Source organism: Theropithecus gelada, chromosome 5 (assembly GCF_003255815.1).
Source record: "Theropithecus gelada isolate Dixy chromosome 5, Tgel_1.0, whole genome shotgun sequence".
NCBI classification, from domain to species: Eukaryota; Metazoa; Chordata; class Mammalia; order Primates; family Cercopithecidae; genus Theropithecus; species Theropithecus gelada.
This window is the reverse complement of record NC_037672.1, coordinates 103,176,396-103,189,222: the sequence shown is the minus strand read 5'-3', so window position 1 is coordinate 103,189,222 and position 12,827 is coordinate 103,176,396. Positions and strand designations below refer to the sequence as shown.

Here is a 12,827-nt window from a genome sequence, read left to right as displayed (position 1 = left end):
TGAGGTGTTATTTTATATTAAGTGTGAAATAAAGAAACGATAATTTTAAAAAACTCTTAGTCTACATGGCACTCTTCGCATGATGTCTTGAAGTGCAAACTGCCTTTATGGAATTCATAGCACTTATTCCCTTGGAAATTCCCAAGAAATGGAGAGCATACAAATTTGGCTCAATACTTTTCAAATTATATTTTCTGTTGTTACTTCTGAAATCTTACCAGAGTAAGAAAATAAATATATCTGATTGAGAGTAAAAACATAGTTGGAAGGTAAATAATATAGAAAAAAGGAAAACATCAAAAAAGTAGAACTTGTGTAAATTTTTAAGAACTTACATTCCTTTAATAGTTTTACATTCCTCATGTAAGAAATGTATAATCTAAAAAGAAATTGATTCATGGGCATAAGATCTAAAAAGCATTGTGACGAAAAATCAGTAAAGCTATTAGAATATTTAAATAATTAATTCTTTAAGGATCAAGTAAGTGTTAGCCATTAAAAAATTACAGAACATCTGGAGTAAAGAGATTGAAAGATTGGAAATTAAAAAGCAAATGATACGTTTTGTGCTACTGAGGGACTTCGCAAATGGATATAAACCCATTTGAAAATAAATACAGAGTCTGTATAATTACAACGAGCCCAAAGATGGGTTTAGCATTTATGTATCTCCTGGGAAGCATGGTGAGTCAGGAACAAAAAACCAAAGCAAAGGGAGGTTATTAAAAAATTATTTCCTGTTGTATTGTAGAACTCGAGAAGAGAATAAACATACCAATTACTTGCATGGCCGGTTCCACGTCTGTTGTGGCCTCTTCCAACAATGACAGCAGCTTGGCTGATATCTGATGCACGGACTCAATGTTGCTAAACAAGCTATCCACATCCAGCCTATCAATCTGAAGAAACAAAAAACATTGAGCTGATAGAGAAGCACTGTATTTAGGATGTTTTCTCCTGCTAAACAGTAAGCATTTTAAATGCCAGCCCATGCTGTCTCCATTAACCATTTCTGTTAACATTCTTATTTAGGAATTCTAGAGTGCAGTTTGCTTTTTTTTTTCCCCCCAGAAATTGGGATGATGCATCTGTTACTTCTGTCTTTTTAAAAAACGTTGAAAATGTTTTGTGTTGAACATACATCTATATATTCCTATAACAACCAGAATGGGAAGATTTGAGCCTAACTGGTGTTAACTGTCCTCTATGAGGGTATGTAGTAGTGTGTAAGGATTTAGAATATTTTACTGCTTATACAGCAGAAGTCAGACCTTACCCGAGGCAAGTAACTGTTTTCAAAGTTGGTTTTTAAATCACAGATGTTTGAAAAGTGATGACAAGTAGATGTGCTGGGTTGCTTTTTCCTTTTTTTTTTTTTTTTGCTTGATATAAATGTAAATGGAAATCATTAAATATATTCTACTAATTAAGCATTCATTATATTTTGTTATTTCATGCACACCCTTAACAACCAGTGTAATTATTCTTAGATCTTATAGCAAGTGTTTATAATGATTTATTTATTCATTTATTCATCCTTTCGCCAAATATTTTCTGAGAAGCTTCTATGTACCAACAATTACAAAAGAAGCCAGATTGTGTCATAGGTAGTGATTGGTTAGTAGAGGAATGGACAACTATCCTCAGCTATCTGAGTATGGTAAGCTATGTGCTCTGATTTTGATGAATCTTTTTTGACTTCATTCCCTTGAGTTTAAGTTGGATCTCCTTTCATAATCAAATAGTGACTGGTCAGGCCACAGCCATATTGGTGCAGACTCTACTGGGCAACATCAGGGAATAGGAGTAGGTGCCTTTTACTCATGACTTATTGTGAATGAGGTCATAGGTGGATAATTAATTCATTAATAATCAACTCATGGAGGAGTAGCACAAGTGAAAACCAGAGTTGCTGGCTTAAAGTCAGCTCAGCAAAGTTAGGGGTATGAAAGAGACAGAGAATTCAATTAAAGAAAATGTACCAAGAAATTAGGGGAATTAGGAACAAGGGATGTATGAGGGAGATCTGGAGGAATTCTGCAGACGAAGGCCAACAACTACAGCTTTTTTTCCATTATTTCAGACTCAGTTTCTTTAGGTGTGTGTGGGGTCTATTTAAGGGGTAAGGAAGAAAGCAACCTGCTCATCTTTTTATCCCATCCCTTTTTGACATTGTCCAATCTACTGTTCTCCATTTTAGACACCAGTATTATTTTGGTAAGGATATTCTATCATTGAACATGGAAGCATGACTTCACATTGCACCTTTCCAACATGTGGTGACTATGTCAGTTATTTCTTGTGCAATATGGTTTTTCTGTATACAAGTCTTTCAACAATCTTGGGAAATTTTTCACTTTCCCATCATTCATCCTGTCCTCAAGATAACTCACAGCCTCATTTGTAATCAAATTCATATGATCAATGCAAATCAAAACCACAATGAGATACCATCTCACACCAGTTAGAATGGCAATCATTAAAAAGTCAGGAAACAACAGGTGCTGGAGATGATGTGGAGAAATAGGAACACTTTTACACTGTTGGTGGGATTGTAAACTAGTTCAACCACTGTGGAAAACAGTATGGCGATTCCTCAAGGATCTAGGACTAGAAATACCATATGACCCAGCCTTCCCATTACTGGGTATATACCCAAAGGATTATAAATCATGCTGATGTAAAGACACATGCACATGTATGTTTATTGCAGCACTATTCACAATAGCAAAGACTTGGAATCAACCCAAATGTCCATCAGTGACAGACTGGATTAAGAAAATATGGCACATATACACCATGGAATACTATGCAGCCATAAAAAAAAGGATGAGTTTGTGTCCTTTGTAGGGACACAGATGCAGCTGGAAACGATCATTCTCCACAAACTATCGCAAGAACAGAAAACCAAACACCGCATGTTCTCACTCATAGGTGAGAATTGAACAATGAGATCGCTTGGACTCGGGAAGGGGAACATCACACACCGGGGCCTATTATGGGGAAGGGGAAGGGATGTCATTGGGAGTTATAACTGATGTAAATGACGAGTTGATGGGTGCTGACGAGTTGATGGGTGCAGCACACCAACATGGCACATGTATACCTATGTAACAAACCTGCACGTTGTGCACATGTACCCTAGAACTTAAAGTATAATTAAAAAAAAAAAAAGAAACCAAGCAGATGCCAGCACCACGCTTCATGTATAGCCTGCAAAACCAATTAAATCTCTTTTCTTATAAATTAAAAAAAAAAATTCATATGATCATATGCAGTGGTTTATTTCAATAAAGGATTAGACAACTTTTAAAAAACTAATTTTATGTATTCTGAAATAGTCTATGATTCCATACTAATTACTACATTGTAATCACTATTAGTTCTTAGGGTCTTTAATCCAGCATCACAAAATGTTCCTTAATTGACCATTCACTTTAATAGGAGATGGCACATATGGTTTTTTGCTTGTAATCTAGAGAGGTTCAAGACTTTCAATTTCTATATTGGAAAGTATATTTAATATTATAGAAAATATTTAAAAGACACATAACAGTTATATGGATTTGGTTAATTATTATTTAATAATAAATTATTAACTAGTTAACATGAAATTGTCATTTAATAATACTTTACTATTATCAATGGCTCAAATGTAATATATCTCTGAGTACCACCGATTTAACACATTACTTATTCTAAAGAATTGCCTCATGTGTTGGGTATTAATTAAATCCACAAAGGTATAACTTTGAATAATTCAAGATGTTTTCCAAAAGTTGTATGTGAATCAAAGTTTTATAGATTGGTTTATTTCAAATTTACTGATTGTATATTTCTTAAAATCGTTTTTGAAATAAATCCTTCTAATATGTAAAATTTCAGCCCCTAATTTACTTGCTTTATAAGATAAACTATCAGCAGTAAATCATGCAGTGTATCCCTGTTATTATTTCATTTTGCTGTGGAAACTTTATTCTGAGAAACTTCGAGTGTTTCATATTTATTATTTCATACATGACTCCAACTTCTTTGTAAAGGTTGAACCATCTTGAAGATAAAGAAAATAATGCAGGATGAAGAGAGGAGCCATGCTCAAACTTATGCAAAAACTTCAGGGGAGAACCGGATTCAGAAACTGACCTTTTCATTCTATGCTTTCGTTCATTACCAGCAAATATTAATAATAGAATACTTTACTATCTCCATTTAGATTCTTTGGTTTGTTCCTGAGTTTTTCACCAAGTTGTCACTCCTACAATTTATTTCTCAAAGTCACTATCCTGTATATCTGTTTAATTTAGATTATGAATCCATTTAGCAAGGATCTAATTCTACATTTTATCTGTAATCTTAGCTTAGTGCAACAAATATTAAATAACAAAAACATAGATTTTAATTCCACTTCTTCCTGAAGGACAGAAAGGATTAAAACATCAATTGGCCTGATTTCAAACGCCCATATCACCATGAGCCCACAGGGATTCTGTGAATCATAAAATTAATTCATATCCAGTCACTGCTATGCCAAGGAACAAACAAGTGCTTGGTACAAATAGGCTTTTAAAACTGATAGACGATTTTATGATTACTGATATAAATTCAAGGAAGCATGTATTTATATTTGTTAATCATTCACTAGAAACAGGTAACGCTCTAAAGCTTAAGTTGAATTACATTTTAAATGGATTAAAATTCATTTTTTTAAAAAAAGACAGTCTGAGTACACGCTATTCTAAGTCAAGTCAATACATAATAATTCAGACTTACAAAACATAAAAAATAAAGGTCAATGTTTCTTTTTTAAAATTTTCTTCTAAAAAACATGGGATACATGTGCAGAACATGCAGGTTTGTTACATAGGTATACATGTGCCATGGTGGTTTGCTGCACCTATTAACCCATCCTCTATGTTCCCTCCTCTCCCCACCCACTCCCTAATAGGCCCTAGTGTGTGTTGTTCCTCTCTCTGTGCCCATGTGTTCTCATTGTTCAGCTCCCACTTATGAGTGAGAACATGCCATATTTGGTTTTCTGTTTCTTTGTTAGTTTGCAGAGGATGATAGCTTCCAGCTTTATCTATGTCCCTGCAAAGGATGTGATCCAATTCCTTTTTATGGTTGCATAGTATTCCATGGTGTATATGTACCACATTTTCTTTATCCAGTCTATCATGGGTGGGCATTTGGGTTGGTTCCATGTCTTTGCTATTGTAAATAGTGCTGCAGTAAACATACGTGTGCGTGTGTCTTCACAGTAGAATGATTAATATTCCTTTTGGTATATACCCAGAATTGGATTGCTGTGTCAAATGGTATTTCTGGTTCTAGATTAAAGGCCAGTGTTTCAATCGGCAATTTAATTTGTTGCTTTACAAAAGTACTTATCACAAGACATACTTTAAATAGCTAGTTCCCATTACATTTAAATAATTACTAGGTTTTAAAATCAGGTAATGTGATGCCTCCAGCTTTGTTCATTTTGCTCAAGGTTGCTTTGGCTCTTCAGGGTCTTGCATGGTTGCATATACATTTTAAGGTTGTTTTTTATTTATATGAAACGTCATTGGAATTTTAATAGGAATTGCATTTAGTCTATAGATTGCTTTAAGTAGAATGGATTTTTAACAATATTAATTCTTCCAATTCATTAACACCAGATATCTTTCCATTTATCCATGTGTTCTTCAAATTATTTTATCAGCATTGCTTAGTTTTCAGTGACTTCAAAATCTACTACAAAGCTATAGCAATCAAAACAGCATGGTACCAGCATAATAACAGACACATACACCAATGGAACAGAATAGAAAGCCCAGAAATAAATCCACACTTTTACCATTGATTGATTTTCAGCAAAGATATCAAGAACACACAATGGGAAAGGACAGTCTTTTCAATACATGGTTCTAGAAAAATTGGCTATCCACAGGCAGAAAAATGAAATTAGACCCTTACCTCACACTAAATCAACTCAAAATGAAGACTTAAACATAAGACCTGAAATTGTAAAGTTACTGGAAGAAAATACAGGCGAAAAGCTTCATGACATTGGTCTGGGCAATTATTTTTTGCATATAATCCCAAATCACAGGAAACAAAAGCAAACATAGACAAATGGTATTACATCAAACTTAAAAGCTTCTGCACAGCAAAGGAAACAATAATCAGAGTTGAGAGACAACTTGTGAAATAAGAGAATACATTTACAAACCACACATCTGATAAGGGGTGTTAATATGCATAATATATAAGGAACTCTACTCAGTAAGAAAGCAAATAATCCTATGAAAAAGTGGGCAAAGCTAATGGATACTAGGCTTAATACATGAGAGATGAAATAATGTGTACAACAAACCCCCATGACACATATTTACCCACGTAACAAACCTGTACATCCTGCAGATGTACCCATGAACTTAAAATAAAAGTTAAAAAAAAAGAAAGAAGATACAGGGTGACTATAGTTAACAATAATTTATTGTTATGTTTCAAAATAGCTAGAAGAAAATATTTGGAATGTCCTAACACAAACAAAATTATAAATGTTCTGAAACCCATACTTGAAAATAAATTTTAAAAAGAAATTATAAATGTTGGAGGGGATGAATATCCCAATTACTAAGATTTGATCATTACACATTGTATACTTGTATCAAAATATTACATGTACCCTGCATATTTGTACAAGTTTTATGTATTTATAAAAATTAAAAATAAGTAAATAAAAATAAATTAAATTACAAAAATGGGCAAAAGATCTAAATAGACATTTCTCAAAAGAAGACACAAAAGTGGCCAATAGGTATTTAATGCGCAATATCACTATCATCAGAGAAATGCAAATTAAAATCACGATGAGATATGACCACACACTTGTTAGAATGACTACTATTTAAAAAGATGAAGGAAAACAAGTGTTAGTGAGGATGTGGAGAAAAGTGAACTCTTGCACACTGTTGGTAGGAATGTAAATTAGTACAGCCATTATGGAAAATAGTATGGAGGTTACTCAACAAATTAAAAAGGTTACAGCTAAAAGACGGCTGTCTAGAAAGTGGGCCCTCATCAGACACTGAATCTGCTGGCATCTTGATCTGGGACTTCCCAGCTTCGAGAGCTGTGAGAAATAAATTTCTGTTACCTACATTACCCAGTTTACGGCATTTTTTAAAAAATAGAAGCCTAACTGGACTAACATAGTATGTAAGTTTCTATCTTTGGCAGTCACCTTTGCGGAGAACTTGTCTGTGAAAAAGTCACAAAGACGAAAGCTAAGCCTGGCAAAGTCTTGTTAACCCTTGGATCTAGCCTTGCCTAAAGCAAGAAATCCTATTCCATAAGCCGACAAAGTGTCTTTTTTTTTTTTGAGACGGAGTCTTGCTTTGTTGCCCAGGCTGGAGTGCGGTGGCGCCATCTCGGCTCACTGCAAGCTCCGCCTCCCGGGTTCACGCCATTCTCCTGACTCAGCCTCCCAAGTAGCTGGGACTACAGGTGCCCGCCACCACGCCCGGCTAATTTTTTGTATTTTTTTAGTAGAGACGGGGTTTCACCGTGTTAACCGGGATGGTCTCAATCTCCTGACCTCCTGATCTGCCCACCTCGGCCTCCCAAAGTGCTGGGATTACAGATGTGAGCCACCGCACCCGGCCCAAAGTGTATTTTTTATTTAAGCTAGTTTGAACTTTATTTCTGTTACCTACGACCCAAAGAAGATTAATACACTTTTAATTGTAGCCAGAATGTTGCTTTCTCTAGGAAATATTTCTTGTTCTTTGGTTAGAATTAACCTCTCTTTCTCCCACACTTCCATGACTCTTCTTTCATATTACTCACTGCTTATATGGAAGCCCATTCTATTTATCAGAAATATTTATTAATTTAATTTATCTGTCTCTATGACAAAACTGTGAGTTCCTCTAAGACATTTGCCTTTGTGAGTACTGTGTCTAACACAGTTCTGGGTATGTGCATAGTTACTCAGTAAAAGTTTAAAAATAACTGAATTGAATCTGTACAATTTAAATGATCTATTTACTCTTGTAGGAGCCAAAAATGAATATTCTTTGTAATCACTTCACCAGGCTCTGAATAACAAGCATGCAAAGATCAAAAGTGGTTTAAAGGCAAAAAAATTACCTAATTTAGTTGTTCACAACTATTATATGGATATTTTACAATTTTCTACTTACTTTTGTCTGCAAAGGCACACTGGTGTACTTATTTTGGCCGCTGGTATAACTGGCTAATTTGCTGATGGAAGCCAGCCTTCTCCTACTTTACACCTGGGACATGCCTGTTTACAGGTTTCTGTTTAATGGGCACTGGATGAATCGGCCTAAACTTCATCCCAGGGAGGAAAAACCAAACATTCTTAGGTGTCCTGCAGACCCCCAACCACTACCATCTCTAAAAGTAACACTGTAAAGAAGTCTAGGAACAAATATTGTTTGAAAAAATAAATTAGGTTATTATTATAAAAGTAGTTCATGTCATTGTAGAAAATTAAGGATGAGTAGATAAAAAAAAGTAAAAGCAAGAAAATACAATCACCTATAATTCTACCACACAGAAGTAGCCACTGATACATTTTCAGGTATGTTTTTCCAGATAATTTTTCTCTGTGTGTCTGTGTGTACATCCATACAAAAATTTATATACTTCTAATAGAGTTTACAGTTTTTGCCTTAACAACATAACATGAACATCTTTTCATGTCAGTAATTTTCTTCAGTTGCACCATTTTAAATGTCAACATTATGTGGAAATACTGTAACGTACTTAACCATTCATAAAATTTGAAATCTTGATAGATCACCCTTTTCATTATTATAATCAGCTCTCTTTGCTAAACTCTTGTTCACACTCATGTCTATCACTGAGCTAAACTTATTAAATTTTTAAAGGATTTTAAAAAGTATTAACAAATAAACATTGTTTTTTCCTTCTGACAACCAATGGATTTAAAATTGTCAGTTGGATATTGCTGTCCTGACCTCAGTTGGAACTATATTTTTGGGCTCCTAATTTGATGATCAAAATCACACAATTTAAAAATTCTATATATATGTGCATGACATATATATTTAATACAACAATTGTAGAAGAAGGGAGAAAATAAACAGCACTGCTTTCAAGGGCCACAGTGATTGCCACCAACCAAATCATCCTCTGGAAATTGTTTCTAGAAAAGTCTTCAGTGTTTGGATTCAGTGTAGTTTGGCAGTAAATCCAAGTTCAAATAGGGCCCCAATTCTGGGCTCTGAACTTATGTAGTAATTACATTAGAATTAACATAGGGCAAATTCTCCTTAGCCATCAACTGATTTGGTCTAATAGAACTTTGATGCCATCTACTCCTTCTGTAGGGCATCCACACACAACATTTTGGTGAGGCCTGAATGCATCCTCTAAATTAGATTGATCCATTATTAATGCTGAAGCCATCAAAACCCAATGATATTGAGACTGTAGTAAGTAAGGTGGAAGTGGAAGAAAGCTGCCATGCGTTGCAAAATATTTGGGAAGTGGAGACCCAACGGGGACATTCTGAGAGGATAAAATAGGTTTTGTTTTATTTTTTAGTGAGGAAGTTGAGGAGAAGAATGCTTGTGCAACAGAAATTGCAGCAAGTGGAAAAAAAAGGATGTTGGCAGAAAGCCCTAGCAACGACTGGCGTAGGATAATTAACTCATTACTATGGCATTTACTGAGACAGTTGGCTTCTAGAATACAAAGATTTTCAGGGTAAACTAGCCATTATTTCATCAGATTTCTCAAAACTGCTGATTTGTATGTGTGAAATTTCCTGCTGTGAAACTGGGTTTGAAACTGTCTAATTGAGTCAAACTATGAGTTGAATCAGCTATACAGTAAGTCTTTTAACTAATCTTGCAGATAAATGCCTAAGTTACCTGATAACTGCCAGAAAACATTCCAGGCCAGAAGATATTGATGTGGACAGACCTACATTAGCAGAGAGATGTTAGTCCCTTTGCAGAAAGGAGAGTGGGGTCTCTGAAACAGAAATCTCAGTATGTGTGTGAGGAAGGGCAGAGGCAACAGTCAAAGCCAGACAAAGAGGCTGAGTTCAAACTTGAGAAGTCCCTGAGTTAAGAAGTCCAACAGCCCTGGAACTGAAAATTAAAATTAAAAAGAAGTCCAACAGAAAATTTTTTTTGACTAGTAATAGAAAAGCAAAGTTCTTGTATTGATATCCTTGGGTAAAAGGTAGGTAGTTGACTAAAGGTCTCTGCCTTTGTTTCTCTTCTCTGCCTTGACACAGAGACAGGCAGAAAAGAAGTTACGTGGCAGAGGTTTGGGGTGGTCTTGCCTTCCTTTTCTTACTTTGAATTTTATATGAAATGTTCCAAAGACAAACAGTTGTGCTAAAAATAGGTCTTTTGAGCTAGAGGGCTAGTATATTTTGTAATCTCTTCTGAAATTCTTCAGAAAGCATAGACTAAACACTATGATTTATATTGTTGAAATATAGAGAAAGTAATATGGAAACTCTTTGGAACAATCAATGAGATTATAAGAAAAATTCATAATTTTTTAATGTACCCATATCAGCCAAAAAATTATATTTAAAGGCTTGTGGTTGGGCATGATGAATGGGGTAAACATTTTATGCTTTGATCACTTGAGTACTCACTGTGAGGGTGTGTGCGTGAATGTGTGTACATGTGTGTTTATTTCTTCTTCCTATACATGCTCAAACTGAGAGCTTATAGCAATTCTCATAACTTTTTCAACAAGCATTCATATCCTTTAGGCCTAATATCTAAAAGAAACTACTGACATCAGGGATGACTTAGCATACCACCTATTTTTTTCCCTATTTAATGACACAGTTGCAAAGTTCTAATCTTCAATGATACAACAAAAACTAGAACTCATTGAAAATAATTTGAAAAATGAGGAAACGCTTTTGCAAAAGAAAGGAAAAGAAAAATTTGCTAGCGATGATAAATGAGAGGAAAAAAGAAGCGTGAAATGGAAGGCACAAAAAGATGTGGTGGGCAGGTATGTGACAGTACACTTGAGCGGTAACACAGGAATTAGGGACAAAACTGGTACAACATAGAACAAATATCCATGAAGTCCATCTGTGTTGTAAATTCTGGTGTTTCCAGGATTTAATCACTTGACCACTGTAATCCCACACTTTTTCCCTTGGGGAATGTCACTTGTTTTAGTACTCTGATCATCACATCTAAGTTAAGCATTACTGTTTAAATTTCCAATGGTTTCCCTTCCCCACACACATGAAGTCAGTTCTTCTGGCATGGGGCTCTCCGTGGCCTTGCCTCTGCACCTCTTTTCTGCTTTGCTTCCTGCAGCATGGCACTCCAGGAGCTGTTCGATCTCATGGCACATACTATGCTAGTCCATATCATGTTTTCTTCCCCAGGATGTCTCCATGGAACCCCATGAAGATAGTAAACATACAAAAGGTTAAAAAACAAACACTTCCTGCCTGAATTTCAATTGAGACATCAATTTCTTAGCTATCAGATACCAAAGTGAGCAGGAGACGGTTTGCCATAGATGAACTTCCTTTGCCAAGATGAACTTGCAAAGGAGGATTCAGCGAACTGTTTCAAAGTCACCTCTGTTGACCTCATGCCTGCGAAACCTAAAGGAGCTGTGACAGCAGGAAAGTGATGGCTATGTTGGGATGAATCTGTACTCCCATAGGTCTTGGGGGTCAGGGATGCTTGAATGCTTCCTATGGACCAGCTGTGGACCCTGTGAGGTGGTGAAGCTAGTGTAAACATATCTATGACTCTGCCTGCACAGCTGAAGGGCAGAATACGGAGGTACACTCTGGATGCCTCGGGGCTCAGGAATGAGTTGCAAATCACCAAGTGGGACACATGCAACTGGATTGAGTGGTTTTCAAGAGAGAATCTCCCCAACACGACCATCATGAGAATAGCCTGAAAAAGGGCAGGAAGGTACCTGTAAGAGTGCCACATTATTATATCTGGAAACTCCAAAGAATGTAAAGCTAGTCTATGATGGTACCAGTTCAAGTACACCTTTCCCCTCCCTTACCTCTCCTCACCCATCCTCCCGAGGGTCAGGAGCTGGCTGGTGAGCTGGTGTCAAGGAGGAGTCACATTCCAGCTGTGTGACTTTGGATAAGTTACTTAGCCTCTTTGTTCCTTGGTTTCCTCATTAGTCAAGTAGGAACACTTAAACCTACTTCATAAGTTGATGTAAGTATCATATTAACTAATATAAACAAGTTGTTTGGAATAACGCCTGGCTCCTAATAAGTACTCAATATATTGTAGTTATTATTGTTATTTTTAGGAAAACTGGAATGAATTTTGACTAAACTGCTAGCTGCTAAAGGCAGTTCCCAAACTAGATGAATGCTTCAGATGTTCATTGATCTGTGAAGTGATGGGCCTGCCAGAGTCCTCATCTGGAGACAGGGCAGGATCTTTGCACTACTAAGTGGACCGATGCTCCCCACAGCATTATGCTGCAGTACGAATCCCAAGAACCATAGACAATAAGCATAAGGAAGGGAGCAGGAGTGAGTGCTGATTTTAGGAAGCAGAGCCAGTTCTGGAAACATTTTTAAATTGTTAATAATTTCTCACTTGTCTCTTTTTTTCTTTTTAAGCAACTGTCTTTGTCAAAAATCCAAGGTGCCCAAACCAATGTTAAGTGACCTGAGTTCCAGGAGATTCTCAAAACTCAGCCGAGTTTGGATTTTGCTGGGTATGCCCAGGATGATGGAAACAAGCGTGAGCCCTGGAGTGGGGACAGGTCTTTGGGTGCACCATCTATTAGCTGTACCACTAAGT

The 12,827-nt window shown here is 36.0% G+C and overlaps 1 protein-coding gene across 1 annotated transcript in view; it reads right to left on the bottom strand.

Moving 5' to 3' along the window:
- ARHGEF38 (Rho guanine nucleotide exchange factor 38) overlaps positions 1-12,827 on the bottom strand; it is a 125,335-nt gene that overhangs the window by 61,015 nt on the left and 51,493 nt on the right. Inside the window, exon 3 of the mRNA XM_025386214.1 lies at positions 776-899. Within this exon, the coding sequence (XP_025241999.1) occupies positions 776-899 (124 nt within the window). The remainder of the gene's footprint in view (positions 1-775; positions 900-12,827) is intronic.